Genomic DNA, 18,433 nt, shown 5'->3' with positions numbered 1-18,433 from the left:
GAAGAATAATCACTTGTAGGAAGTGGCCCTGATGATGCTATCCTTGCAAAGGATTTCATTTTTTCATGAGTACATTTTTCATGAGTATGGCCAAGTAATGGGAGTTTTTCAGTCTTCTAGTGCAAAACCTGAATATGTTCGTGTGTACTGTCTACGCACATGTTACAAACTCTAAAACTTGAAGACAAAGTAACAGACTGTGCATATGATGTTTAGAAGAAACGTTATCTGTATTTGTTTGTAGAGGTGTGATTCACTACAAGTGATGCAGTATTTGTGTGCAAATACTGTTGAACTGTTTTAAAAATAGGAAAGATTCCTGCAAGAAGTATATTGAAGAACATGGATGTACCTGAAACTCTGGTTGTGCTTCAAAATTTGAACATGTTTGAGGTTATAGCATTGCAAACGGTTCATCCTTTTCAGGTTATTGTTAGACTACAAAGACATCGAGACTCCCAAATAAGTCCTTAGTGCAAGGTATGAAAGGTAAAGGTGTGTATTTACCTCTAAATATGCAAGAAAATGTGACCACTCTCTGGGTGAAACATGATATTGATGATTCTTTTTTTTGGTGAATGGTATGGCAACAGCTTCTAGATATCACAAAGATAAAGGGAGCTTTACAGTTTCTAGTCAGTCGCAATGAACTGTATAAAGACAGCCTGAATTTACCAGACTTGTCGATACTTGATGTTGGATTACCAGAGAAGAACAGTGAAGGTCAATTTCAGCATCTTACTGTTGCTGAAGGTAACTACACTTGCAAGAAGAGATGGGTGATAGTCTTGAATTATATCAAATGAAACTAGCACAAAGGGGCACCAGTCAGTGTGGGGGGGGGGTCAGGAGGGGGAACTTTAGAAGCTGGCTGTTTCCCTATGCTTTTCCCCCCCACCGGAAAATGTGACAGATTGGATGGTCGGAAAATACCTATTTATTCCTTGGAATACCGTTGTGCACGTATATATTCGGAGGATTCCAGATTCCACACCAATATTGAATACAATTTTCACTTACTCTGTAAAAGAGAATTTTAAACACTGTGCTATTCGCACCCAGGAAAGGCTGCTAATTGACCAACCACAATCCGCCTTTCCCAAGTGCGATTACGCCTTCACTTCCCGCTGCGGTCTATGGAAAAAAAGATTCTACAAACATTTTTGCCGCCATAAAAATAGAAAAGGGACCAGGTCCCTCTTTTCAGGTGACGGCAGCCATTTTAGAACATGTTTCCTATGGCTGCCGTCATCCAGGTCCCTTTTCTAAGTTCATGGCGGCAGCCATTTTTTGGGCTTTTCTTTCATTCCGACGGATAGGTGCTCTTGCCAGAATAAAAAAAAAAAGAAAATTATTCGCACCCTGGGAAATCCCGAGGTGTGAATAACTTTTCATACCTCGTCGCCCGGGCAGGCATGGCGTTTGACGGCCCGCCGCTTGGGCCTACCAAAGCTCGGGCTGGCAGCCAGTTAAACGCCATGTCCACCCCGGCAGCGGGGGGTCAAAGTTCTATTCTGTTGATCATACACCAAACAGGGACTAGATTTCAAAATGTTTCTGCAAATTAGATGGTACAAACAAAAGGATGAAGTCCTAGAAGGCAAAATTACCAATATCCTTCCTACTATGAGAGGAATCAAAGAATATTGCTATAGAAGACATTCTGCGGTTCGATGTATGCTCTGAAACTTGTGTCCTCCAACTTGGTTTGTGACTAAGTTGTGCTGAGTATGGTTGGATGATTTTGCAGACTGGATTCGAGAAAGTGATCCAAGCAAAGAAGGTATACTACACATGACACCATTGTGTGCCATGGACCCTGTTAGTGTATCTAGATTTTTTTTACCACCGGTTTTTAGCAATGTTACATCAGTGATGTAATCTCTGATGTCATCATTGTGGCATACGCTGCCCAAAAGTTAAGGGGGCTTTGTTGCGTAAAACTTTCACCTTAACGTCCGTTCAACAGAAGTTTCTTCACTGGTGTGTGTGTGACTGACAGACACACAGACACACACACACAGACACAGACACACACAGACACAGACACAGACACAGACACACACAGACACACACACACACACACACACAGACACACACACACACACACACACACACACACACACACACCTCTTTTGAACACAATACAACACACAATAGATAAAACATCAGATTTGATGGGAGGAGGGGTGCGCTGTTGTGTTCGACTAAGATACCCACCTGAGAGGGGAGCTCTGCAGCCCGGCGTTGTTGCGCAGCCCATATCCTCCATTACAGGGTGCAAAACACAAAACGGAAGAGCTGCCCAACCCGAGGAATACCCATTCGACAAAATTGTCGAGTCTGGCTCCCACTGTCTCTCCTGAGATGCAGCTGCAACCCTTGGCTCCCCCGAGGCTGTGAGTGCGAAGCGGCCGGGCCGTGTGCCCCACCCTCTCCAGAGGGCCGCCACCTCCGTATTAAGGGACACTGCAAACAGCTCCTGCGAAGCAGCCGGACCTATCCAACAGCTACGGCAAGTGACACCAAAGCTTGGAGGCACCGACACCCGTTGACCCTCACACGGGTGCACTCCTTGGACTACCCCCCTGATGCACGAAATCCTGCCTTTACTCCCCCTAAGACCGGCATTACTGCAGAGGTCTATCAGAGCATACGTGGGCGAGCGGACAGCATCAACCATCGCCGGTACTGACGGTGAGTACTGATCCCTATCCGAACTGCCCAGATTGCGTCTGGCAGAGGCTGGGCCGAGAGGCGGTCACACTCTTCACACGGGAGGGACCCGACATCGGCACCATCCACCTGACTGGTCCCTGAGCTGCTCCCCGACTGTCAGAGCCCTAACACTAGCACATCCAGCTCTCCACCTGTAGGCTGCACTCGGTCCCCACGGCTAACCACCAGATGCGGCTAAGGTGCAGACTTCCACAATCCTGTGACCAACCTTGGGGACCCACTGTGGGAAGGACTTGCCACTACTCCATCTCAGACCACCTGCACACCTAACAACAAATTAGCAGGCTGAGAGGGCATCATAGTATGCCATTCCACATCCCTTGGTGCTAACTGCGCTGCACCACTACCACGCACCACCCACTCCATACTACAGAAAATTGTGGGCAACGGAGTGGCTCACAGTAAGTGTTCAACAGTAACCACTTCCACCGCATACACCACAAAGCTCGATTGACTAGCTCTGGTGGTTGTGACCAACTCTATATCGGCACACTGCAGTTACATGCAACAGAACTCGCTGCTACTCCAACTCAGACCACCTACATGCCTAATACCAAACTAGGTGCCAATAGGACCTCAATGTAACCATTCTTCACCCCTTGTTGCAAACTGTGCTGCAATACTTATGCACTTTACCTAACCCGTACCACAGTGTATTGTGGACAACAGAAGGATGCAAAGCAAGTAAATAACAGCACCCTCTCCCGCTGCATACACCACACGCTTGATTGACAAGCCTCAGTGATTGTGACCAAATCTCATATCGACACACAAACTACGTGCAGCAGACCCTCTGCATTGCCCAACGGATAGCAACCTCACTGCCACAGATGCCCCACCAAGGTTCCCCCTAGCACTACAGTCACACACTGCCCTTTCTGCAGACCAGCAGCACAATGACAAAAGGACCGAGAAAAAAGCAAAGCTCAATAAATATGTTCACCAAGCCCACACCCAGGACTGGCTAGGGAGCTGACTGCACTGAAGGAGCATCTGGTAGTGTGGCTGAACCACATAAACTCAGCAAGCTACACAGCATGATGGAATACATGCGAAAGGGGTTCACTGCTTTACACACTAAACTAGACGATCTGGCGGCACTATTAGCTCAATAAAATCTTGTATGGGCAAATCCGATGCCCGCATCACAGAAGTAGAGACCAGAGTGGGTATGACCAAAGACGAGGTCAGGGCCCTAAGAGCAGACGTCACCTCGCTCTCAAAACAAGTACTATCCATTGGCAAAAAGAACGCAAATAATAGGTGTGACGGAGGACAACATTGCAGGACCCATGGAAGAATATGTGGAGCGTACCCGAATGTCACTGCTCAATGCCCCTAAAGTATCACCATATTTTGCCATAGAACAGGCCCATCGCACACTTGCTCCTAAACCCAAACCTGAAGCCCCATCTCGCCTGATAATAGTCTGTGCGCTAAACTACAGAGACGCGCTACTATACCCCGCAAGAGCCAAGGGAGAATTACTACTAGGCTCCAATAGGATCCACCTATACCCTGACTTCTCAACAACTGTGCCACAGGAACATAAATCATTCATGCCACTAAGAAGAGGCTCTGCGACCACAATGTGAAGTATGCCATGCTCTACCTGGCTAAACTAAGGATAGAACATTGCAACAAGGTGTACTTGTTCACTATGCCTGAGGATGCCATGAGGTTCATAGACAAGCACTTCCCAGGATGACCTTAACCAGCGCTCTTGCTTTCTCAAACCCATGTCCACAGATCCTGAGACGTTGATAGCAACGGTGATAGCACGCGAGTCAGTGTTTTGTCTGCTATACGAGTTCTGCACTGCCTATCTACTCGGTGGTCGTACACTTGAAAATATGCACCCGTAACCTGGTTCGTTGACGCAATGTTAAGCTGCGCTGATGCCATGCTGTAATCCACGTACAGCCCCCCATGCAAAGTTGCAAATGTTGTTGGGATGTTCAGTGTGGGTTGTTCATTTTTTGGTTTGGGAGAGGCATGGGAGTGGAAGTTTTGGAATAGTTCTGAAAAATGTGCTTGACATGTGTTTCTGCTGATAGCAAGCAACGGTACTGGGCAGCGATTCCGCTGGCATGTTTAACATCTACCACAATGAAACTCAGTGACTATATTATAATGTGGCCCAATGGAAGCTGAACCGGTAAATTTTGAGAGCTGGAACGTGCGTGGGCTGGGAAACCTAACAAAAATGTGTCAATTTCAACTAAACATTGAACGACAAAAGGTACACATAAGGTTCCTACAGGAAACTCAAACACTGGCCATGGGCAGAGGGAGATTTGCTCAAAACTGGGGCACGCAACGCTACTATACCTTGTATTCGTCTCAATGCAGAGGGGCCATGACCATTATCCACAAATCCATACAGTACAGTCATAGAAAGGCACACATAGACCCACTGGGACACGGTGTGCTACTACATGGCGTACTTATCGGCCAGGAAATAGTTTTGTTATATGTGTATGGACTCAATGTTTACAACCCCGAATTCTACTCGGAGCTGATAGGGCTACTGGCACTCTAACCCTTAGTGCCCGTACTGTGGGGAGGAGATTTTAATACCATAATGGAAATAGACCTTGACCGGTCAGGATCCAGGGCTGCCCTAGTTTTGCAGAGGGGTCTGTGTGAAATGGGGATGGTGGACGCCTGAGGGTAGTAAATTACGTAAATATTCCTAATACTCTACAGTGCACTACTCCCACTCCCAAAGAGACGTGCTGTGCATATCTGACACACTAGCGAACCATCTTAAAAAAACCGACATACTACCCAGAACATTCTCTTACCACTCTCCAGTTACACTGAAACTGTCACTAGGAGAAACACCTGAAATAAGAAGGCAGTGGAGATTCAATTCGCAATCATTGCTAGATTCCGTCTTTACTGCCAAAATGGAAAAATTAGTCCAGGAATACTATGAGGTAAACACTGGCTCTGATAATCATGCAACTCTTTGGGAAGCCTTTAAGGCGTACATACGTAGCATTGCGCTAGCAACTGAATCAGGGATACTCAAAACAGGGATATTCACAATAGCGAAACTAAACTGCGCCACCTAGAGCAGACATATGCATCTGCACCCAACAGATTGGTACTGGGAGACTTAAAAACCGAACTGGACAAATTCCAGGCACATGCGGACACGGAGCTGAAGTTCCTAGACAACCCGGTCCTGGCGAGGAAATATGGCAAAGGCGAGCGCCCCAGCAAATTACTAGCTAGGATGGCACAGCAAGCAAAAGGCAATCACCAAATCCCATTAGTGCAAGATGCGTCGGGTCAGACGTTTCATAACACACCAGAAGTAAACAGAGTATTTCACTCCTCCTATTCCACGTTGTACACCAATTCAGACGTGGCGACCCTCCCAGATATAGAAACATTCCTAGATAGCCTCCCGTTATCGATACTGTCTGATGAAGCCAGGGAAAACCTCAACCACCCCATCACCCCCGAAGAAATATCCTGCGCTGTCAAGGCTCTCCCATCCGGCAAAGCCCCTAGCACAGATGGCCTTACAATGGAGTTTTTCAAACACTTCAAGTCCTGCCTCAATCCCAGGTTAATCGCCCTATGGGAAGAAGCCAGTACCTCAGGCATACTCCCTCCCCCACACCTCATGCTATGCAAAGCAGTGATTACCGTTTTACTTAAACCTGATAAGTCTCCTGAGCAATGTGGCTCCTACTGTCCTCTCTCACTTATAAACTCTGATGCAAAAATATTTGCTAAAGTACTGGCACTACGTTTGGCCCCCTATATGGGACATATTATTCACCCAGCTCAATCTGGCTTTGTCCCTGGCCACTCCACGGCACTCAAGCTGAGACGCCTTTTTAACATTTTGTCACAGATCGATCCAGAGGCGCAGGCAGTTGCAGCTGCTCTGGATGTACAAAAGGCTTTCGACTCAGGGTCCTGGCAGTTTATGTGGGCGGTACTAGGCCTTCATTGACATATGTAGCGGGACTCAGCAAAGCTGCCCGCTATCAGCCACACTGTTCGCTATAGTGATGGAACCATTCGCAGACGCAATCCACAGTAAGAAAGCACAGAAAGGGATCCAACTAACAGGGGAACCAGAAATAATTTCACTATATGCAGACAATGCCCTATTATACGTGATCCAGTGACACACCTGGCACCAATTATGCAAGATGTTCTCTCTTTCGAAATCCTGTCTGGGCTGAGCGTATACTCGCAAATCTGAGCTATTCCCACTTACAGATGCAACCATCGCCCCACCAGACCTTATGGGCTTTCCCTGGTCCCCACTGGAAATGAAACACTTAAGGGTAATTGTAATGTGACAACACCTCCCTCTATGCCCGCAACTATGGTGCATATCTACCACAACTAACAGTCAAATGTCATGCTTGGGCGAAACTCCCACTCACAATAGCTGGCCGAGTGTCACTCCTCAAAATGATTATCCTCCCAAAACTACTATACAATTTTCAAATATAGCGTCGTGGCTGGGAGCAATATTCTTTGATACACTAAAAATATCGATTAACAGCTTCATCTGACACGCTTGCACGGTACAGCTTAAATGGGATACCTTGACGAGACCCTATGCACACGGCGGCCTGGCCGCCTCAGACTTTGTGTCGCTGCACAGGCACACTATGCAGCCTACTGGTTGGACGAAGACTCAAGACACCCACACCTGAAAATTGAACGACATGCCGTTGGTACTCGCGATGTCCGCTCGCTGATACTACCAGCGCAATGGAATGAACCTGAAGTCAACGACCCAGTTCTTACGACAGCGTTGGCTTGGAGCAAGATATGGAAAATGATAGACAACCCCCATCTATACCATAGAGGCCTGCTGCTATGTAACTCCCCTCCCCCACCCATCACTCCCTAAAATAAGCAAAATAGCAGAAAAATGGGCGGCAGATGGATACATGGCGGTGGGCAACAAGTATAACATGGAATCCTTTATTGGATTTCAGGACCTACCAGACCCCCTACGTAGACAAACGCTGCGCTGGCTACAATACGCTGGACTCCGTCGAGCAGCAAGAAAAAACTTGGGCTGAGTTTCCATTGCAGCCACCAGACGAGCCACTGTTAGAAGCCATCATGAGAGGGACCTCCTCACGGGCTGGGGTAGCCATACTATATGACCTGCTGCAAAGCTTCAGCAGCAAACCCTTGAGCAAGCTCCAGGAGGCCTGGGCTAGGGACCAGGAAATGAACATCACTGACAACATCTGGGAATCCATGTGCCTACAGATCCGTGCAGTATCCCTCCGCTCCAGATTTTGACTAATACAATTGAAAGTACTACACAGATTCCACTACACCCCGGCCATACTACACCTCTTCTCACACACCCACTCTGATCTATGCCCCAGAAGAGATGTCACGCTGATGGTGCGGGATACCTTCACATGCTCTGAAGTTGCCAGAGACTGGGAAAATACTGGAATGGGGTCTGCAATACCATGTCAGAGATGTTCAATTGCACTATAGAACACACCCCGTCAAACTGTTTGTTTCATCAATTCGAACTACTATAGCGTAGTTATCACAAACTGCAAGCCTCTGTATGTTATTACCAATTCGATGTATACTGCTGTTGTGGCTGCGCCCCACTTGCCCAACTGTGGCGCTGTGGGCACTTACATGGGCATTAGATATGGAAGAACACTGGTCCTCAATGCAAACTACGAACTGCAAACCTAAGGACATATGGCCCACCCTTGCGTAATTACTTGTTACTAACTCAGATGTATATGCATGATGCCCAATGCCCACCAACCGACCAGCGCTCCCCTTCTCCCTTCGCCAAACCTGCAAGCACACTTGCTTGTAAATCACTGCTCACAACATACCATGCTATAACCACTGTAGGGTGAGAATCAACCAAGATGTAATGTACCAACTACTGTCAATGCTGCCGCCATCCGCTTAGGTGAATCTCTGTTACTTTAGAGTTAGAAACCCGAACCACAACAGAACAGTTATTTGGCTTTAGACTAAATGGGTGTTCTGGTTGGCTGAGCGGTTACTCATAGGAAATAATGACATTGGAAAGCTCTGCAGGTGTCCCTTATGCATTTATAATCACAATGTTATGGTTGCTAAATGCCTATTTGTGCTTCATGTGAAATATTGCTGTTGCTTATACATTGTTGCTGAAGCTCTGTAACTCATCCTTTGCAGGTGTGGAAGTGAAATCATCATGTGATGGTCCTCCGTATGACAAGTCCTTGACAGAGCAGGAAATTCAAGCTAGTGGTTATTGCCAGCTGCTTAACTGGCGGTTCAGAGATTCTTTGGTAGTTGGTGGTTATGTTATGCCTCACAGCAAAGAAAAAGGGCATGGATGAGCTTGCGCAGGATAATAAGGACAGTTTTTATTATTAGTAGACAAGATCCTATGATACTTGATGAAGTACAGTTTTGCCCTTGTACCATGGGAAAAGCAGTACATGGCGTTCCCCGCATAGCTATTACCTCTGCATTTAAGGGTCCGCCAGATCATGGCTTTGGCGGATTTCCCCCAGCTCCGAGTTGGGGGGAAATCTGCGGCAAAATTGCCGATTTTTGGTGCGATTACCGCCGGCGGAAAATCCGCCGGCGGTAATAGCGTGAATTTTCCCCATTGGGCCCAATGGGGAATGAGGAATTCATGAATGAGCCCAATGGGGAATGGGTAATAACCCTTCCGACAAACCCGTGATCGGGCGCTAATAGCGCCGGGGGGATTGGGGGTAGAGCTATTAGCGCCGGTGCTAATAGCGCCAGCTTTACCGCCCAACTCGTGATGAGGCCCTAATTCTGGAAAATATTGTTTTTTTGAAAACCAAACATCAGATAGACAAATGCTTGAGAAGAATTTGTTCTTTCAGAAAATGTTTGGAAATGCCTCACATAAGCAGAGATATTTTATGTTTATGAATGTTAAGGACCATCCCAATGGAGAACCAATTTTCTAGCAAACATTCTTAAGATGACAACAGTGTACCATATAGTATGCACATATAAAATGAAGGTAAAATGTACACAAATACATAAGAAAATTCAGTTGCACATATTAAAGCTCAAGTATTAAATAGTACAGATTGTTTGAATACAGAAACACCTGACTAATGTTAAATAGGAGGAGAGATACATTTGCAGTTTAAAAGAAAGACGCATATTGGGACTCACAGTCAACGAATATTGTATGTTACAATGAACTTTAAAACATTAGTCAAAAAGCTTTAAAAGGATTATTCTCATAAAACAAATACACAATGCATCCAAATTAGAAGTAACAGTGAATTGCAATACCTGATTAATCTCTAGAGTTTTGCCAGATGCTTGCTGCTCTTTCAGTTGATCGATGGCTTTTAGTTTCTTGAGAAAAAAAAGAACACCTTTAAGATCCATACATAAAAAGACCTTAATTAGGGTACCATTTGATCTATTTGGTATGTACCGTGATTATTATATACATGAAAGATCCTAGATCTGAATACACGCAAACAAATGATGAAATACAGACAGCCGACTCAAAATGTGGAAATAACAAACACCCATCAACAATTTGTTTTTCGTTTGACAGTTGCATCAGACATCAGCCTCATCACAAGTTGGGCGGAGCGTTAAAATGCGGCGGTAACGCTATCACTGCTGCATTTACTGCCCCGCCCAATCAAGAGTTGGGAGGAAAATGGGAGTTTTACCTCCAGGTTTTTGCTGGAGGTAAAAATCACCATTTTACGCTAATAGTGCCAAGAAACCCCCATTGGGTCTAATAGACCTAATGGGAATGGGGATTTACCTCCCCCCTCAAATCGGGATCCGGTGCAAATTGCGTGGGACCGAGTTGCGGTAATGCTCATTGTGTTGGGTGGAATCCGGGCACAATTAGCGCCGGGATATCGCTCAACTCATGATGAGGCCCATTGTCTCCCGGCAGATGACAAATAGGAACCTTTGCCCAGAATCCACGTATATTAAAATAAGGTTTAAAAGAAGTTGCTTATTTTGGGTATACCTTTCAACTCACAGCCTTGGATCAGACTAATGCGACTAGAAGATTTCCAAACATGTTGTTACGGATGAATAACCTCCAGGAAACATGAGTAGCAAGATAACTCAAGTTTATTTGGTTAAGGTCCTGAGCAGCGACCTCCCAGCCCAGCCCACCATCTCAACTGTCTCACCTGGAACCTCCACATACTCCAGGTCTCCCCAGACTTTCCAGGTTCCATGAATGCCAGGCCTGGAACAAAATAACTATGTACAATGGTTACCAAAGGCATCCATAGATGCTATACATAACCATGGCCTGAACTATATACAGTGCAAGATCAACAGTAAACTATGCAGGCTCTCATAGAAGGCACACTCCTAACACCGCCCGCCCTTCCTTCCACCAAACACCATTCAGCTCCCCTATTCTTATTAAAGCAATTCTCAACTTGCTCCATACACCTCCACCTCTAACCATGTTCGATTCACCCAAATCCTTGACCAACTCTGTTTCCTTATAACATCTGGAGTCTTCCTTCCTTACTTTAACTGGAAGTTTCAATTTTACAACATCTACAACATTTTCAGATACAGTTCAAAATCTTGACTACATCAGGCAATCTAGCATGGATTGTAACCTCTGATGGTTAGATCTATGTATTACCATCTGAAACTTATCAAGCCCATCCTGCCTCTCATTGCAGAAAAGGACTGTCCAACTCTGGTAGGTATACTCGCAAATTCAAAACTAGACTACTGCAATGCCATTCTCATGGGTGTCCAAAATTTCCAAATTAGGAGCATGCAGGTTGCACAGAACTCTGAAATGAGGCTGATTTTTTCATTGCCAAGGAAGGCAACAGTTTCACAATATCGGAAGAGCCTTCACTGACATTTCATCAGCGAATCTTGTTGAAGGTTTTATGCTTGGTTTTTTAGCGCATTCATGGCCTTGCACCAGCCTATTTGACCGCAAGAATTAAAACTGTTTTTTTTGTAATTTTTTTTTTTACACCAAACTTCCTGCTCCCTCTCCCCCCCGCCTCCCCCATCCCTTCCCCAACACTCTCCCCCCCCCAACTGTTGCCCAGCTCCATCCCTGGATCTCAGGCTCCCCCGCATCTAGCTCTTTCCGGATTTCACCTGTACTCGAGCTCCACAGGGTGAGGCCGCCCTAGTGGCCAACCTACTATAACTACAACTACAATTCGGGGGGTAGGGTGCTACCGCCCTGCCGCTCCAATAGCACATCAAGGAACTACACATCAGCCCCTTACAGCCAGGCCCATCGTTCTCAGCCTTCGCCTAGGCGCCCTTGGGATGTTCGCTCGCCGCCATAGCAAAATGCATACCGTGTCTGAGTCACTTTTCACGTCCATTTTGTGTCTCCTCCGTGTCTTGGTCCGGGCAGCCCTGCAGATCCAACCACGTCGTCGCTTCCTCTGGTGTCAAAAAAATGCATTTTGCTCTTATAAACTACCTTCAATTTCGCAGGGTACAGCAGCATATATTTTATCCCAGCCACCCGCAGTCTCCGTTTGATAGTTACATAGCTGTACCGCTGCCTTTGGACCAGCATAGAGTAGTCCGGGTATGCCGTGACAGTGCTCGAGGCCCTCTCGATTGTTCCGCCTTTCCGAAAATACTCCAATATTTTTTCCCAGTCTTTGTAGTTCAGTATTTTGGCAATTATCGCTCGTGGAGGGGCCCCTGGTCTCGGCTTCCGCATGAGGGCTCGATGTGCACGCTCGACTGCAAATCCCTGTGAGAGTGTACCGGCCCCGATTTCTTGTAGGAGTAAGTTCTCGATGTAGTCAGTCGGGTCCTGGCCCTCCTCGCCTTCCGGCAAACCCACCACGTGAATGTTGTTTCTCCTCGCTCTCCCTTCTGCTTCTTCTGCTCGAGACTCCAAGTTGGCCACCTGTTGCTTGAGGACATGGATCTCCTTTGTATTGTTAGTGCTGGTGTCTGTGTTCGATTTCACTGCGCCCTCCAGGCTGCTTGTGCGTTCCGCCAGTCCCCTGACGTCTTGTCTCAGCAGGGAGACTTCGATGCCCACTGCTTCAATTTTAGCCTCCAGGGAAGTACGTAGGTCCATCATCACAACCCCCCAAGATTCCTTCAGCTCCGTAATGGCTTCCAAAATCTGATGATTATCAGCCGCTGTCGCGTCCTCAGCCTGTGCCATCGGGCCTTTGGTTGCGGTGGCCGCAGGAGACAGTTATCTTTCGCAAAAATGTCCATCGTGGGTTGTTTGTTCTTATTCTTGCCCACGGCCCCTCGCGCCGCCATTTCCGGTTTTTGTTGGGTCCCCCTATCACGATTCAGCGACCGAGTGTCTCCCCAACCGTACTTTCCGTTCTTTACCGACTGTCGCGGTGGTCTCCGGGCAGTCGCATCCTCCACCTCCTCTCGCTGCTACTAGTTCAATGCCAAGCGAGCGCTTGTCGTGGTGCGGCCCGCATTTTCACACCTCTGCTGCCCTCGGGCCCCTGCCGTACGGGCCAGCACCCCAGCTTTCACGACTCAAGGCTTACAACCTCCGGGGGTTTTGTTCCACCTTCACCTCGCCATTGTCGTTCTTTCCCCCTGGCCGTCGCCTCTATTCGGCCTCTTACCCTGGTCTCGTTTCTTTCGTTGTCGGCCATCTTGTGTGACAATGGACCGAACAGCAGCCGTCGCTCGTCGAGCAATTCCTCCAGACTCCCGCTTACGATTTTCTCGATCTTCATACAATGAGCGAATCATCCATTCCCATGCGTGTGTGCTCGATTCTGGAACCAATGGCGCACTTTCAAAAGTAGTTTGTACGGATCATCTGTCGGATCCTCCGGAGCTACACGGGAAGCACGTCCTACTCCATGGCTGCCCAAGCCACGCCCCGCAAGAATTAAAACCTATTGCCCAAACCGATCTTTCCTTTCTGCAGACTAGTACCTTCTGACAGTTCCATCTGTCAAAACAAAAACGTGGGGCGACAGGCGTTTCTCATCTTTCAGGCCTCGGTCCTGGAACTCCCTTCCATTGTACCTTCGACAGACCACATCCATGTTCACCTTTAGAAAACTACTAAAAACTCACCTTTTCATGTAACTGTTTAGCAATGAACCCGAGTTTGAAGTGATGGCTCGATGTGCTTTATGATCTATTAGAATTTAACATCTGCGCCTACATGCAGTTTCTGCTTGGACCCTACGGGGTATGCTCTATAAATGCTAAAATCAAATCACCTGGGCATAAACGAATCAACTTGCAGAAATTCTTCACATCAAATCTCTCCTTTGCTTTCTCTCGACTCACCTGCAACTTCTCCCTCATCTGCTCATCCACCCTGGGCACAAATGTTTATTGGGCTTTCTTCCTCTTAAGAACTCAAACGGTGCCAACCCCTATACTGAAAAGGTCTTTACATAACAGCCCTTATCAATTCCCACCTGTGGCCACAGCAATCGTGATAACATCCATCAACGTGCAATCAAATCTTTCCACGCACCCGTTGCCTTGGGATGATACAAAGCTGTGTTCACTTGTTGTATGCCATACTTTTCCAAGAATGCTTTGAATTCCTTAGATACCAATTGTGTACCATTGTCCGATAAACACCTGCGTGAAAACCTCAGGCCACTTAGATAACATGTCCATCACCACCAGTAAATAAGTATCCTTGGATCCTCCAATATTGAAAGGGCCAAACAAGCCCAATGCAATTTCGTCCCATCGTACCTACAGACTCTCGGGCACCTTCATGGGTGGCTTACACACCTTGATGCCTTTGTCACCATCTATGCAATCAGGATACTCGTTCATGATCTCCACCTCTTTATCCACACCAGGCTACCAAAAATCAATGCTTTTGTCCTTGCCAAACCCAAATGCCCTCTATGACCCAGGTCCATGACAGCAACTCATCTCTTCAGGAACCACTATTTTGTGACCCCTGCACAAGTATGAATCCTTCACATACAGTTCATTATCCTGTATTCTCTAACCTTCTCATGTTAATGTTAAAGGTCATTTTTACCGCGCACTATCACCACCGGAGTGGTCCCCTGGCGCTCTGGCGGCTCTGAAAGAGGGGGGGGGGGATGGTGGGTTAGTGGGTGGAGGCTGGAAAAGTGCAAGATTGCAGTGATGTGCTGTTGGCAGCCTCAGCCCGGTGGTTCCGTCGGCTGGGCCTGGGGTGTATGCGGCCGGTAGTCGTCGTGTGCTGATGTGCGAGTCTGTGTTTTTTTGTTTTGTTGTTGCAGTGTAGTGAAGTTCGTGCGGTTTGCTGCGCTAGAGGTTTGTGGTTGTGTTTGGTTTGGAGTTTGAGAGGTGTATGCAGAGAAGGAAATTGTTAATGGTATTCGTTAGTCATCTCTATCCTGGACTGAAACCGGTTGGGCTCGTGTAATCTTACCCGACGGGATGCTTGTACACCCTGGGCCTCAGGAGGTACGTGCCCGGTTTTCCATTCGAGGCCGTTTGAGGATCTAGCTGTCCCCTCCGCCCGCTCCCTTAATAACCTTGCATGCTCCTCCCCCCCTCCACATGACTAGCGCCGCTGCTATTGTCCATACACCCGGTTGTGTGGTGATTGGTGGTATCTTGTCTGTTCCACAGCCTCGTGGGACCTAGTTGTGGCTGTGAGGGCGGTGGGGGATGGTAAGGGTTGGCTGGAGTAGTTGTATCCGTTTCTCTGGGTCTCGCGGGTGGACCCCTGTGTCCAGCGTCAGCCCTGCTGGTGCCCAGGGTACTTCTGTCGGTTCTAGCGGTTTGTCACTGTCCTTTTTTGATGATTCGTTTGTCTTATTGTTGTTTCGGTTTTAGTCTCCGGTGTTGAAGAGGTAGGTTTTTAGTAATTTTCTGAATTTAAGGTGGTCTTTGGTGTTCCTTATCAATTTTGGGATGTTGTTCCAGGTTTTCGCGGCTAAGTGGTAGAAAGCGGTGCCTCAGAGTTTCTTCTTGATGTAAGGTTTTTGTTCCAGTCGGATTTCGTTGGTTGACCTGAGTGGTCTCGTTGGCTTGTAGATTGTTATTTCTTTTTGTAGGAATTCGGCTCCTTGTCCGCTGATTGCCCTGTGCGTTATGCACATTGTTTTGAAGATGATACGCCGTTTTACTGGGAGCCAGTGTAGTGTTTTTAGGGCCGGGGTGATGTGGTCTCTTCTGGATAGTTTGAGGAGTAGTCTGGCTGCAGTGTTTTGGATCCGTTGTAGCTTCTTCAGTAGGTATTCCGGTATACCGAGGTAGAGGCTGTTTGCATAGTCGATACTTGACATGATGAGGCCGAGGATGGTGAGTGTTTTGTGTGTGAAGGAGAGGAAAGGTAGTATTTTTTTCTTGCCGTGTGGAGGAGGAAGAAGCATTTCTTGACTGTTGCGTTTATTTGCGGTTCTAAGGTTAGGGTGTTGTCCATCAGGACTCCCAGATTTTTTACTACCTTAGATGGTGATGGTATAGATCCCATTTCTGTTGGCCACGGGATGGCGGTTTCCTTCTCTTGGTCTTTGGATATGATCATGATTTCTGTTTTTCCTGGGTTGATTTTCAGGTTGTTGGCATTCATCCAGTTGAAGACTTCTTTTAGACAGTCTGTTCGGTTTGAATGATCGGCTTGGGTGTCTTCGATCTTGTAGATGATTTGAGTGTCGTCTGCATAGTTGTAGCATTTGATGTTGCGTTTCTTGAAGATTCTGATTACAGGGGTTTGGTAGATGTTGAAGTACAATGGAGATAGTGAGGATCCTTGTGGTACTCCACAGTCGTTGACTCGTGGGGTGGATTTGAAGGGTTTGATCCAGACGGTTTCAGTTCTGTCTGCTAGGAATGATTTAGTCCAGCGTAGCGCTGTGTCTGTTATGCCTATGTCTTCTAGTCTTTTGGTTAGGGTGTCATGGCTAACTGTGTCGAAGGCTGCTGAGAGGTCGAGCAGGATAAGGGCAGATGTTGTGTTGGAGTCTGCGTTTGTTTTTAGGTCATCCCAGATGGATAGTAGTGCTGTTTCTGTACCTCTTGTGGGTCGGAAGCCGACTTGAGCTTGGTCTAGCAGGTGGTGTTCTTCAACGTATTCTTGGGTTAGTTTGTATACGTAGGTTTCAAGGAGTTTGGCTGGGTAGGAGATGTTGGAGATTGGTCTGTAGTTGGAGAGGTCATCTACGTCCCCGCTTGTGTTTTTCAGAAGTGGTTTGATGTAAGCCGATTTGAAGATCCTTGGTACTGTCCCTGTTGCCAGTGATAGATTTAGAAGGTTTCTGAAGTATTCTGCTGGTGTTCCTTGTCCGAGGATTGATTTGTAGATGTCCGGGGGGCAGGGATCCATCGGTGAGCCCGCTTTCTTGCTGTGTTTTATTAGCATTGCGAATGCCTCTGCTGATATTTGAGGGTAGTTATTGAGTTTGTGCTGCGGTTCTGATTTGGGTTCGTTTGGTTGTAAGTCGCTGCTGGTTGGTCTCTGTTGGATGGTTTGTCGGATGTCATTGATCTTCTTTTTGAAGTGGTCTGCAAGGTTGTTGCATAGTTTCTCCGAGGGGGTTGGGGTGTTGTCACAGCCTGGTGGGTTTCTCATTTCTTTAATGATACGGAACATTCCTTTTTGTGTGTTGGTGGCATTTGTGATTCTGTCATCATAATGCTTTCTTTTTGCCTTTTGAATTTCCTTCTTGTATGCGCGAATGTGCTTCTGGAACATTGTTTTTTTGTCTGGATTGTAATCTTTCCTCCATTCAGTTTCCATCTTTTTGTTTTCCTTTTTCATAGTGCTTAGTAGTGGGGTAAACCATTTTGCCATTGCTCTTTTTTTTGATGGTGTGAATGGTTTTTCTGGGGCCATCTTGTCGATTGTATCTGCAATCCATTTGTGTAGTATCTCCGCTTTCCCGTCTAGGTCAGCTAGGTCTAGTTCTGTTGTTGAGGGCTTGGTTAACTCCAGTTGTTCGAATAGGTTGCCTTTTTTGACGTCTTTCCAGTTTCTTTTTGTGGTGGCTGTGAGTTTGGGAGGTTGGATGTAGACTTGAGTAGGCAGAGTGATTACGAATGGGATGATGAGATGGTCACTCCACAGTATTTGTATCGGCGGTGCCATGGTGATGAGTTTTTCCTCTGCGAATATTGCGTCCAAGGTGTGTCCGGCCGAGTGAGTTGCCCCTTTTACTAGTTGTCGTAGTTTCATGGTGGCGAGTTGTTCAATCAGTGAGTTTTGGGAGTTGGCATGACTGTCTTCGAACCAGATGTTGAAATCCCCCAGTATGATTAGGTGTTCGTGGTTGATGGCTATGTTGGTTATGGCTTCTATGAAGTTGTCGACGAAGGATGCATCATAAGTTGGGGGTCTGTACACCAGGATGAATGTTATGTTGGTTTTTGGGCTAGTTGTTAGGTGTATGACCATGGACTCGCAGTTGGGGATGTTGAGTGGTTCGTCTGTTCTTATTGTTAGCTGCTCTTTAAATGCTATTGCGATGCCTCCTCCTTTTCTGTTTTTCCTGTTTATTTGAAGGCATTTAAAGTTTGCTGGGAGGCAGCTTTGGAGTGTGATTTTGTAGTTGTCGTCTAGCCAAGTTTCTGTGATGAAGAGGATGTCGATGCCGTTGTCGTCGAGTAGGTCGAAGATCTCTGTAGAGTGTTTTGACATGGATCTTGCATTTATTAGATTGCAGTGGAGTTTAGAGGTGTAGCTTGGTTTGCCTTTTTTTGCTAGGGTCGTTTTCTGATCTTG

At 46.8% G+C, this 18,433-nt stretch overlaps 1 protein-coding gene across 1 annotated transcript in view; it reads right to left on the bottom strand.

Moving 5' to 3' along the window:
- EIF2A (eukaryotic translation initiation factor 2A) overlaps positions 1–18,433 on the bottom strand; it is a 627,352-nt gene that overhangs the window by 59,361 nt on the left and 549,558 nt on the right. Inside the window, exon 13 of the mRNA XM_069618378.1 lies at positions 10,051–10,116. Coding sequence (XP_069474479.1) covers positions 10,051–10,116 — 66 coding nt within the window. The remainder of the gene's footprint in view (positions 1–10,050; positions 10,117–18,433) is intronic.

This window comes from Ambystoma mexicanum, chromosome 10, assembly GCF_040938575.1.
Source record: "Ambystoma mexicanum isolate Mex_15411 chromosome 10, UKY_AmexF1_1, whole genome shotgun sequence".
Taxonomy (NCBI): Eukaryota; Metazoa; Chordata; class Amphibia; order Caudata; family Ambystomatidae; genus Ambystoma; species Ambystoma mexicanum.
This window is presented reverse-complemented; position numbering and strand designations above follow the sequence as displayed.